Source organism: Echinops telfairi, unplaced genomic scaffold (genome assembly GCF_000313985.2).
Source record: "Echinops telfairi isolate 266 unplaced genomic scaffold, ASM31398v2 ScPeMD7_7467;HRSCAF=8505_1, whole genome shotgun sequence".
NCBI lineage: Eukaryota > Metazoa > Chordata > Mammalia > Afrosoricida > Tenrecidae > Echinops > Echinops telfairi.
The window spans coordinates 30,048,973-30,062,047 of record NW_022111368.1 but is presented as its reverse complement, the minus strand read 5'-3'; the positions used below and the strand labels follow the sequence as shown (position 1 = coordinate 30,062,047).

At 44.6% G+C, this 13,075-nt stretch overlaps 1 protein-coding gene across 2 annotated transcripts in view; it reads left to right on the top strand.

Moving 5' to 3' along the window:
• The first annotated feature begins 2,199 nt into the window (after positions 1-2,199).
• Positions 2,200-13,075, top strand: part of TACR1 (tachykinin receptor 1) — a 208,316-nt gene continuing 197,440 nt past the window's right edge. For both annotated transcript variants that reach the window (XR_006679453.1, XM_004704374.2), the window contains exon 1: positions 2,200-3,032. Coding sequence is in view for 1 of the 2 variants with exons in the window: in XM_004704374.2 (XP_004704431.1) it covers positions 2,644-3,032 (389 nt within the window). In the remaining variant the exon portion in view is untranslated. The remainder of the gene's footprint in view (positions 3,033-13,075) is intronic.

Sequence of the window (13,075 nt, the reverse complement as noted above, 5' to 3'; positions counted from 1 at the left end):
GATCTAGATTCATAGATCAGCATGCACTCTAAGATACGTTCGTGGGTAAAAGTTTATTTACACTTTCCGTTTTCTTAGCCACTCTTTCCCTCCTCCTCCCTTCCTCCTCCCTCCTCCCCTGGAGTGAAATTTAGGACAGGAAGAGTTTTATACTGAAAAAATTAGAGGTGGGAACTAGTTCATTTATATAATTTCTCTCCCCCTCCCCCTCTTCTTCTTCTTCTTCTCCCTCAGCACACGCACACTTTCCCTTCAGCCCTGTGAGTGGAGAAGGACAAGGACGGGGCACTAGGTCAGTGGGCCCTGGTTCCCACTGTATTCTATGGTGCTCTTCTAAATGGGCAATGTTCTCTTTAGGGTAGAGAGCATCAGAGATAGCAAGGCACAGTTCCTATAAGCGGTGAGATTTCAGGCTTCCAGAAAACCAGAGTGAAGGAGGAAATTCCTAGCACTCTCCAAGGGATCCGGTTTTAGTTGGACCTAATATAGCACTTAAGAATTCCCAGTAGTGTCGTGGGTCCCGAGCTGGTCAGTAGCTCCTATTCACCAGCTGCTCTGTTGGAGAACGCTGTGCTTTCTCTTTCCATAAAGAGTTAAAGTTCTGGAAATGTCTAGGGCAGTTCCACTCTGTCTTATACGGTCTCTATGAGTCAGAATTGCGTTGATGGCAGTGAGCTTCAGTTTTGAAGTCAGCATATCATCATCCTGTAGAGAGTTCGCTCTCAGTCATGAACTAACATAATGACAATGAATTTTGATTTTTCTGGACGTCAACACAATAAATTCCCCCTCCTTAAAGCACCTCTTGCTAGATTTGCGCAGACCGGCACAGGGGAGTAACCAGACACGGAGTAGGGCATAAAGGCAGCTTCCAGGAGGGAGTGGCCCTTTGCTAGCAGAAAACTGTGCAGGGACCTGACCACCCATGCGTCCACCAGTGTCTCACACCACAGGACCCCTCAGTGAAAGCGTGGGAGAGCAGGCAGATGCGTGTCTTGGCTCCCAAAGGATTCTCCAGGTTCAATTCCCCAGGGGAGCCTCCTCCTCTCTGCTCAACCCGGCAGGAACGCGCTAGGAAGCTCAGCCCATCTCTGCTCCTTCAAACCAACCAGCACCTACTGGAGACTAGCCCGTCTTCCCCGCAGCTCTCCCCAGTGCCGGGCTGGAGCTCAGCGCTTTGAAATGGCCTTGGGCTTGGAGAAGAAGCTTCAGAGCTCGCCAGGGGCTGCTGGCAGAGAGGAGGTGGGCCAGAGCTCTCCACTCCCCAAGCAAACCTAGGAGTCGGACGGTGGAAGCGCCCAGGTCCCCACTCCCGGGCGCACTCTGAGCTCGGGGCGGGCGCGGGCAGGTTCTCGGGGCGGCCGCCGGGGAGCCCCGAGCCCGAGCCCCGCAGCGCCAGGCGAGGCGCGGAGGGGCGGCTCGGGCGCTCGGGGCGCTTGCAGGGAGCCCCGCCCAGGAGCCAGGGTGGGGAGCAGGGCTGGGGGAGGCAACCGCTGGAGGTCTTGCCCCGAAGGAGGGCGACCGGGGAGGCGAGCGCACAGCTCCGGCCGGGCGCGGAGAGCGCTCCCCGGGAGCCATCCCTCACTGGTTCGGGAAGAGAAACTGGGGGTTGGGGAGTGTTTGCAAATCACCACCCCAGGAAAGTTGTTCTCTGGACGCCCGCGGCCCGGCGTCGCGGCCCCGAGGCTGCGGCTACGGCGGCCCGGCCCCCCTCCGGGCCTCCCCCGCCCCGCCCGCGCCTCTGCAGCGCTGCCGCAGCTCCCGCTGCGCTCCCCCGGCCCCGGGCCAAGGGCGCGCTGGCCCCCAGCTCTCCGGGGGCCGCGTGGCGTCCGGCGCGACCACTCCCAGGCCCCCGACCGCCCTCTCGCGGGCTGCATGGGGGGCGCCGGGCGGGCGCACGCCCAAACAGGTAGCAGCAGCCTGGCCAGGCGTGGTGGCGGCGGCGGAGTAAGCCCGCGGCCAACCGCTGGTGCGGCTGCCTTGGCGCACAGGGACGGGCGAGGACGCAACCCAGGTACTGCCCCTTCCCGGTGACGTCTCGCTCGCGAGCGGGTTATAAACGCCGCCGGTTCGGCTCGCTCCGGAGCCAAGCGGGACCCGAGCCAAGAGGCGCCTGCGAAGCTGTTCGCAGCAGCCGCGGTGAAAGCCACGGGGGAAATCTCCCGCGGGAGCGGGGACCCCTTCCCGGCCGCCGACTCAGAACTTTGACAGCCCAATCGCTCGGTGCCGGCTTCTCCTGGGCCCCCCAGTACTCACGCAAGCAGGGGGGCTAGAGGCTGCACAGAGCAGCAGGTGCTGAAAGGCAGGGGTCACCTGCCGCTCGGAACCAGGACTCTTGGCATTGCTTTCCCTCTCAACGCGGGAGAAACGCTGTCGCCTAATTTCTGAACTGTCCCCCCTGTGCTTAGAGAAGCTTGAAAGTGGAGGAATTCAGAGCCACAAGGGGCAGTCAGCGCACCCAGAGCGTTGGTCTTTCCGAGCGCCAAGGCTCCTGCTTGTGAAGGGAGAGTTCTCTTCAAAAAGACTTCCATCCTCCTGCCTTGGCCAAGCAGGCCTCTGAGTTCCAGCCAGGGCCCACAGGACCCAGCTGCAGAGGATCAGGGTGCAAAAGAGAGGAACGCTGAAGCCCCGCCTGACAGCGGCATGGATAACGTTCTCCCAGTGGCCACAGACTTCTCCCCAAACATCTCCACCAACACTTCGGAGCCCAATCAGTTCGTGCAGCCAGCCTGGCAAATTGTGCTGTGGGCAGCTGCCTACACCATCATCGTGGTGACTTCCGTGGTGGGCAATGTGGTGGTGATGTGGATCATCTTGGCCCACAAGAGAATGAGGACTGTAACCAACTATTTCCTGGTGAACCTGGCCTTCGCAGAGGCGTCCATGGCCGCCTTCAACACGGTGGTGAACTTCACCTATGCCGTCCGCAACGAGTGGTACTACGGCCTATTCTACTGCAAGTTCCACAACTTCTTCCCCATCGCGGCTGTCTTCGCCAGCATCTACTCCATGACAGCTGTGGCCTTCGATAGGTGAGTTGACCCTTATGAAAAAGGCAGTGTCGGCAGAGGACCGTGGCAGTGCCATGGGAGCTTGGCTGATGGGGCACCTGCGATGGAGAAGGGCCAACTAGGGCTGTGGGGTGGGAGTGGGTGGTTCTGACCGCACCTGAGTCAGTTGTTGATGGAACACCTGATCTTACCTCGCTGATCCCTTTTAGTTCTTTATTCCTGCCCTCCCCCTTTCCCACGTTAGCATTCTCACTCTCACTCACTCACTCACTCACTCACCCACTCACTCACCCACCCACACACCTTTTTCTCATTTAATTCCCCTTTCTTCATACCTTATCCCCTAATCTCCTCATACTTTCCTCACCAAGCCTGGTTTACCCTTTCCCATAGATTTATCCCTCCTTTAGCCTTGAAGTGTATACAAGGGCTTGGCCACAGAGTGGACCCCTGACAGGGGGCTTTGGCATGTCCCTAAAGGCTTGCAATTCTGTTGAGTGGCCTATTGTTGCCTTTGTGACTTGGTTTGGGCAAGGATGATCATGTTCAACGTTTTCCTAAAGAGTCACGAGCTTTTTGCTTCCACTTTAAATGTCCAACAGCATTTTGACATGAATAAATGTTCTACCAGAAAGATAAGGTACTGAGTATTGGAACTCACCTCCTTCTAGGCTACTGGAGGTGCTCCTGCAGGAATCTGAGACAGCTGTGTGGTTCTTAAGGAATTTGACAGATAGGGGATCCAGGGAGCTTACCTGGGCTTTTTTCCTACGCTTTTCTTGCAATGTAAGGTCAATGTTTTGGCCCCGTCTATATCCCAGAGAAGACGTGCTTTGGAAAGGCAATTGCAAACTCTTTTTCCCCCCCCTGCAATCCACAGGTTTGGGTTTCAGAAGCTGATTGAAAGTGAAAAGATTGACATTTGAAAATGCTAGGGCTCCACACGTGGTATGGCGCAGATTGATGATTAGAGCAAAGCTCTATTGGAATTGACTTTTCTTGGGTGGCTTCTGTCTCTAGTGTGTATGTCTCTGTGTGCACAGGTGCTATATGCTTACCTGGAATTGGAAGTATGTTTAAAACATTTGCCACTGTGATTTTTGCCTGGTTCTTTCCATCTTTTCCCAAAGGAAATAAATATAAGAAGCCCAAGTGCTAGGAGGAAACTGCTAAAACATTCCTAAACTGCTAGCCTCCACTCTGTTAAAAAAAAGTTTAAAATTTGCAATTGTTTGAGGTCTTTTATGGTTTTGGTAGTTAATGTGAACTTTTAACATCAAGGAAATTCCACCCGTCACTGCCTGCTGCGTTATGAAGTCGGTCTACACCTGCCTTTACACAGCTTTCGTGGTGTGCTTGATATGTTGAATGTCAAACAGATAGTTGAGAATCAATTTCTCTTTGACATGGAAAGATAAGCCAGTTCTTCAACATGGTAAGCAAAGGAATTATTTTGTAAATTATCTTTTCTGACATTCTGGTTTACCAATATTCAATTTGCTGAAGGTGAGGTAAACTTCCAAATCCTGGTGCACGGACTGGCTGACCTAACCTGAAGGCAGCCCCACTTACGCTTAGAGGAACCATAGCATGAGAGATAAGGAAAGCGAACGACACTTGCTTTCTTTCACTCACTGCTATCAAGTCGATCCCGACTCCTAGCAACCTGATGGGAAAGAGCAGCACTGCCGGTGGGTCCAGAGCCTAAATCTCCACACCCTCATCATTCTCCTGAAGATTGGCTGTTGGTTTCCAGCTGCTAAGCTCTTGGTTACACAACCCGCTATGCCAGCAGGACTTCTTGATGACTGATAGATTAGAGGGAAAATTGGCTTAAAAAAAAAAAAAGATGTTGGTGGTTGCATGAGCTCTGGGATGTCAATTAGTGTGAAAAGGAGCATTCAGTAGCTAATGGAGCACCAGCCTAGAACTCCCCCTGGACCAACTCAGAAAGGACATTTCCATAGCCCTCCTATTTCCTTTTGAACTCAGAAGGTTAGGGGAAAGAGTCAAGACCAGGGTTCCCACAGCAAATTGCCAGACAGCCAGATTTGCATATCTTGACCCTAGTGTAATGGACCCTCTGCTGTTTAACAACCATAGGAAGGACATGACCCTGAGTGAGCTCAAAGGCTCTCAGGTGCCAGAACCGACAAAATTGACAGCACCAAGAACTATCCTCATGCCTCTTTGTGTAACTGTGGTCCAAGGGGAGTACCACTAAGGTGCTTGAGGGTTCAGAACATAAGGAGAGTAAGACGAGGCTCCAGGTCTCTGTCTCCAAGTGCTTCTTCTCTTTTGCCTTGATCAGACTTACTGAGTGGAAGATTACTCCCGCAAGGCTGTCTGTGCTGAACGCAGCTTCTCTGCATACTGGTCTCTGCCAAGAATGTTTTAGAAAGAGAATAGGTCTTATATTGTCACCACTTGAATTTTCTCTCATTTCTCCACTGTGGAAATACAGGCTTTGAAAAAACATGAAATTATCTTTTATGTGCACCCTGACTTTTTAACAGGACCGCCTCTGATTTGAACCTAAAAAACCCCAGCAAAATGGATTTTCTGGTTTTGAAAATAAACATTGCTCATTGCAGAAGACTCTAGAAACAGGAAAAGCTGATATAAAACTATATATATCAACCATTACTTCACTATTCCCCAAATAAAACTTGTTAACATCTTGAATATATATTCGATGATTATTACACTACATAATTGAGGTCAGGCTTGATATAATTTTGTATCTTACTTTTTTTTAACCACTGATATTAATGGTGAATATTTCTCTGTTATTAAAAAGTCATCAGGAACGTAATTTCCATGGCTTCATATTATTGTAGTATATGTTATGATTAATTTAACTATTTCCCTGCTGTTGGGACTTATGGGATTTCTACCAAATATAACTAATAGGTGATTAATTTTAACTAATAGGTGATTAATGCTCTACTGAGTATTTCTGCATGAGAATTTTGTTTAGCCAATGTTGACTACTTCTTTAGAATAGATTCTCAGGAGTGGCATTACTGGATCATGTGCAATGACTTTTTAAATCCTTTCACTCTAATTGGAAAGGATTGCATGACCATTTTTTGGGTTTGTCTTGTTCACTTTTATCTCCTTAGTGCAAAACAGAGAGCTTGGCACCGAACAACCACTTGCATTTCACAGAATGAGTAAACGAATGAATAAACTGAAAAGGCATTCCCTAGGATAAGATTTGGAAAACACATAATAGTGTTGGGGAAAATCTAAAATCTACCCACAACCTCATTACTGAAAAATTATCAATTAAAATTTTGGAATGCTAGCTGAAAATTATTTGTTCTGTCTGACCGATGGGGTCACTATGAATCAGAAGCAACTCGATGGTAACTAACAAGGCAAACTACATGTTGTTTCTGCCACATACAGTTGCTTACCCATTTCAGTGTCAATTTGAGGTCATAATAAAAAGTTTCAATGGCTTTTTTTGGGGGGGGTCTTCTTTAGTATTGTATCATTGGAATTTCCTATGTAATGGGCGATTTTTCAAAATAGAATTTTAGATTGATGCATTATATCACATGACTATGATCATTAACCACTCCTTTATTATTAAATGTCTGTTGTTTCACTGTTCTAGCATTCGAAGTAGGATTGTAATGAATATCCTGGACATAAATTTTTGAGAATATCTCTGGTTCTTTTCTTAGAATAAATTCTTTGACATGGAATTTCTAAGTCACACTGTCTGGTACACTTGCTAAATCTCTTTCTAGAAGTAAGATGTATGTAGGTGGGGGCCGGGAATTCAGCTGAAACTTTAGTGCTAATTGAAATCTCTCCTGCAATATTTTTATTAAGTGTGAAAAGGACAGGGAGGAAAAAGAGAGAGAGAGATAGAGGAAATAACGAGAGGGAGAGAGTAGTAGGAAGAAGAGAAGGAAACATGAGGGGAGACAGAGAAAGATATCTCTTTAGAAGCAATAATTATTTATTAAAGACAGTGTTACCTGGACTTTTAAAAGATGCAGAGAAAATATATAGTTTAAAAAGGCCAGATGTGCCTCTAATTAAATTCCAACAAATACCAGTGATTTTACTTCTTGGATCTCTCTATTTTTTTCCTTTTAAAATTAAAAATACACAGTTTTCTCACTGTAAAAACTAAGAGGTATGATGTTTCATGGCATTAGCCATTGGAGGACACAGAGGTGAGTCTATTAGGCAGTGCAGCATGCGAGGAACTAAGCCCCAAGCCCCACAGAAAGGGGCTGAAGGGGCACAGGGAGACTCATTGGGTCTCCGATTTCAGTAATAGGAGGGTCAGAGAAGTACTGGCCTGCTTCTTCTGCTTTGGTACCTAGAAGGTATGGGTATAATTTTTAGCAAGAAGGAAGGTGAAAATCAGTCATTAGTTAGATTGGTTTTTGGACATGTTGTGTTTGAGTGGCAGGAACAGTAAATGTCTGTGGCCTGTGGACAGAGCCAAAGATCTACTTGCCCAGGCAGGGATAATGGTGGAAGGGAAATAAAGGAAAAAACTCTCTGAAAGAGTAAAAGAAGAACTGAGAGAGAATGTGAACATAAATAATGAAAATACGATCTATGGGTCTCTGGTGTCTGTCCCAAACTACCCCAGCCATACCCAGCTACCAACTTTAATAGCCTATTTCCCAGGTCTCCTTTCAGCTTGCAAGCTGTCCTCATTGGCTGGACCTGGATCTCTTGTATGTCTCAACGAACTCCTTCCCACCCTTCACCATTCATGGGGAGGACTTGTTTTCACGGTCTTTGGCGTCAATTTAGATTGACCATGCTGCTGATAAGGGCCATTCACTAGAAACTCATCTACAACACCTGGCACTATCATTTCAAATCAGAAACTTGAATGTCAGTGTTGACTTGGATCACACCTTCAATTGGTTATTTAGGCTGTAAACCCTTTCCTACAGGAGTTCAATGCCCACCGGTTCTCCCACTCTGCCCCATTTGCCACATTTTACTTTGACCTTCATTATCATATGTGTCAAGTCTTTCTCATGCTTAGCAAACAAAGTTGAAGGTTGTAAATTGAAGGTTGTAAATAACCCTGCCTCCAACCTTGATACAACATTCTTCTTCTTATCAGCCAGCTTATCTGCAGTGCGTGCAGATTGAGTAAGTGTAGTGAAAGGATACAACCTTGACACATAACTGTCTTGATTTTAAACCACTCAGCACCCCATTATTCTGTTCACACAACTGCCTCTTGGTCCATGGACAAGTTCCTCATGAGCACAATGAAGTCTTCTGGAACGCCCATTCTTTTAAAGGCCTTCCAGAGTGTGTAATGACCCACACAGTCAAATGACTTACCGTGGTCAATGAAGCACAAGTAAACATTTTTCTGGTATCCTCTGCTTTTAGCCAAGATCCATTTTATGTCAGCAGTGATATCCCTTGTTCCATGTCCTATTCTGAATCCGGCCTGAACTTCTGGAACTCCCTGTCAATGTGCTCTAAGTAAATAGGAGAATCATCGACGAAGCAAAAACCTGAAGAGTATACTTCAAAGAGTAGCTTGAGCAGAGTAGTCAATAAGTGGCCACTTTAAGGGACAGCATCTGATCAAGAACTAGTGGTCTTAAAGAAGTCCAAACTACACTGATGGTGTAGACGAAAAACATTAGTCTGAGAATTGACAGAATACCAATGGAAATGTTTCAACAAATGGATGAAAAACTGAGTGCCTTTAATTATATGTGACAAATTTGGAAAGCAGAAACCTGGCCAACCAGTTGGAAGAGAATCTCATTTGTACCCATTCTAGAAAAGGATGATCCAACAAAATGAGAAGATTACCCACAATATCACTTATGTCCCGTGCAAATAAACTTTGCTGAAGAAATTTAAAAATGGGAGCAACAGTACATCAGCAGGGAGCTGCACAGGAAAAAATGAAATAGGGAATATCATTGTTGATGTAAGATGGATCTTCGCTAAAAGCAGAGACTATCCAAAATGGTGTTTGCCTGTGCTTTATTAACTATGGGAATGCATTCAGTTGCATAGATCATAACAAACTCTGGATAACATTGTGAATAATGAGAATTCGCAAATATTCATATGGAATCCGTATATAGGCCAAGAAACAGTCATTTGGATAAAACAAGGGAATACCGAATGATTTAAAATCAGGAGAGAGATGGATCAGGGTTATATTCTTTCACCATACTTACTCTTAATGCTGAACAAATGATCCAAGAAACTGAACTATATGAAGAGGAATGTAGTTTCAGGGCTGGAGAAAGATTTATTAGCATCTTTCCTAAGATATGCAGATGACAAAACCTTGCTTACTGAAAGGAAAGAGAACTTGGCTCAAGTAAATATATTGTAAGTGTCCTGATGAAGATAAAAATTTTTATCAAAGATTTGATCAAAGATACGAGAGAATTCAGGGGTGTTGAGTATGTAATAGGGAGGGAAATAAGATTTGGGGAGTAGATGACGAAGGGGGGAGGAGAGAGGGGCCATCAGAATGGATTGTGATTGTATAACTCATCTTAAAGGCGATGTAACCATGGAGGAGGGTGGATTCTCTAAAATTGATGTGGTACTGATTGTACAGTTCTCCATGATATGATTTAACGATTGACCTATATGATATGCAAACTACATGCCGATAAAACTGGGGGTGGGGTGGGAAAACAGATTACATCTTTCAGTGTGGATTACACCTCAACATATAGAAAAGAGAAATCCTTACAACCTCACCAATAAACAACATTTTGATCTTTGGAAACAATATTGAAGTTGTTAAGGGTTTCAGTGTACATTCTTGGGTCTGCCCCTGGAAAAAGTAATCAAGAAATCCAATGATGTGTTTCATTAGGGAAATATGTTACATAAAACATCCTTAAAGGATTTAAAAGCAAAGATATCACTTTGAGGATTAAGGTGCACCTGACCCAAACCATGAAGGTTTCATTCACCTCATATGGATGTGAAAGCTGACTAAGGAAGATTAAATAGAAATGACTTTGAATTATGGTGGTTCAGAGGAGTATAGAGTAAATCAGGGACTGCCAGAAGAATGAACATCAGTGTTAGAAGAAGTGCAGCCAGGATGTTCTTTAGAAGCAAACATGTTGAGACTTTGTCTCATATACTTTGAACATATTATCAGAAAGGACTTTCATGGAGGAAAACCATAATGCTTAGTGAAGTAGTGGGTTAGCAAAAAAGAGGAAAGCGCTTAACAAGATAGACTGACGTAGGGACTGTAACAATGTTTTCAAATATAGCAATGCTTGTGAGAATGACACAAGGCTGGACAATGATTCATTGTGTTGCACATAGAATCTATGTGAAACAGAAGAGCAACAGAACAATCACAACAACAAAGTAAGGATCGTAAAAGAGAAACACTCACTTGGACAAATCCCTAAAGGGTAAGGTGATCTTTCCTACTCAGGGCCTTATATCTTCCCTCAAATGTCTTATCTTATGTTGTAGGACGAATCAGTCAGAAGTACAGATAAATATGACTGTGGAGCAGATCATAAATTTCTCATATGCAAGTTCAGGATAATGTTGAAGAAAATTAAAACAAGTCCATGAGAGCTTTAAGTATATCCCATCTGAATTTAGAGAATATGTCAAGAACAGATTTGATATATGAATGAAGCCTTGATTAATTTAGGGATGATATCCAGAACATCATGCATAGAGAAAATAAAAGGGCATTAAAGAGACAGTAAGAAAGTATCAAAGTGGATGTCAAAAGAGACTGAAACTTGCTCTAGACCGTAGATTAGCTAAAACAAATGGAAGAAATGATAACCTAAAAGAGCTGATCAGAAAATTTCAAAGGGCAGCTCAAGAAGACCAAGTAAAATATCATAACAAAATGTGTTCGAATATCAAAAACGAAGAACTTGATAGCATATCTCAAAGTGAAAGAAAAAAAAATACAAATCTTGGGTTGGAATGTTAAAGGTATCTATGGACAAAATAGTGAAGGAAGCCTCAAAAGAAGAGAGAATGCAGAGTCTCTGAATCCAAATAGTCAGCATTCAACCGTCTCAAGAGGTCAAGAACAAATGTTCTTTTTTTTTGACACACTGTCATGCATGTGAAAGCTGGATACTGAATGAAGACGACGACGAAAGAAGAATCAGTGCTTTTGAATTCTGGTGCTGGTGAACACTATTGAAAATACCATTATCTGTCAACAGAACAAATAAATCTATCTTGGAAAAATACAGCCAGAATGCTTTTTGGAGGCCAGAATGGGGAGACTTTGTCTCTCGTACTTTGGGCATGTTATCAGAAGATACCAGTCCCTGGAAAGGGGCATTATGCTTAGTAAAGTCGAGGGGCAGAAAAGCAAAGGAAGGCCCTCAAGGCGATGAATGAACACCGTGGCCGCAACAGTGGGCGGAAGGAAACTGAAGCACAATTGTGAGGCTGGTACGGGACTGGGCAGGGTTTAGCTCTGTTGTCCTTGGGGACAATATACGTTGGAACTGACTCAATGGTCTTTAACAAGAACACCGTGTCACTTTGAGGACTAGGGTGTCTCTTGCTTGGTGACTATGAAAGGTGGTCAGCGTATAAGGAAGACCAGAGAGGAACCGATGCAGTGTAAGCATGGTGTTGGGGAAGACAACTGCAAGTACCAGAGATTTCCGGAAGAACACACAGATCTGTATCAGGAACAGTACAGCCAGAATGCATGCTCTGCCGAAGTGAGGATGATGAGAATTGTCTTATGTAGTAAATTTGACATGTTATAAAGGGAGAGACAATTCCCTGGAAAAGGAAATCACTCTTCGTAATGTAGGTGGTCTTTGAAACGGAGGAAAATCCTCAACTAGATACGATGACACTGTGGCTTTGACAATGGGCTCATAACAAAGCAGTTGATAATGTGCAGTGACAAAGGTCAAGAAAGGCAGCTTGAAGACTGGAGTGTTGGGACATATTCAGTGATCTCTAGGAATCCAAAGATGATAAGGACATTAGATTTGACAGAGTTCACGGGTGACTTGTGACATCCGCAGAGCATGATGAAGGAAGGGGAAAATGAAACTATAAAACCTAGATGAAAGTGAGGGAACTTATCTGGTCCATACCCAGCCATCATCAAACTATTATCGAGCACTTATTATATGCCAGGTGTTAAGGCAGTAAAAAAACTATTTCACCCTTGTACTCCGCCTTTAGTGCTTAAGGTGGACATGAACACTTCTATAACTCAATGAAATGTTGAGAGAGCTTGGAGATAGAACAACTAAGTCTCCTTGAAAGTATGGAAAATATTGAAAAGTTTTAATAAATTTAAAAAGAGAGGAGGGGGTGGAGAAAAGAAACAGTACAAAGGAAAAAATGGAGAGTTTCGTTTGCTTGCTTGTTTAACTCCAAGAATGCTGAACTTGGAATTCTCATAATGACATATTAATGTTTGCCACTTGGAAACTAGTAAGCTGATGTCCTGTTAATAATATTGATAGTGATACTTACATTTGCATGCTTTCTAATCCATTGTCTGCCTCACCCTCATACTTCCAATGGGGATTCTGTTTCTACCTGGAAAAGACTATTAGAAACATTTATTTTAGCCTTGCCTCCACTCTTCACTTGCTCATCATTTGGAGACTCATGCAACGAGCTGTAATGTGTTTAGACATCTGCCCACGTGCTCCTGTGCCTGGGTGCTTTTGGACTCTCTCTCATTTCGGCAAAACTGTGACTGAAAACAAGGAAGTAACTGAAGATGTTTTGCTGCACTCAAAAAGGTTTGGGAGATTGACAAATTTAGCACCCATTTTTTTAATGTCTGATGGGAGGACTTGTTCAAATCAAAAATTAATATTCAGTTTGTTTCTTTTGTAAATACAATAGTTTCTTTCTAGTCCCTAAACACATAAGTTTGGGAAAATTTCGTGTGTGTGTGTGTGTGTGTGTGTGTGTGTGTGTGTGTGTGTGTTAAAAGGATAAACATTCCTGTTACCTTGTTCCTTGACTAATTCTCAGGAAGGAGCATGGTGACACAGTGATTAAGCACTGGGCTGTGTATTGAAAGGTCATCGGTT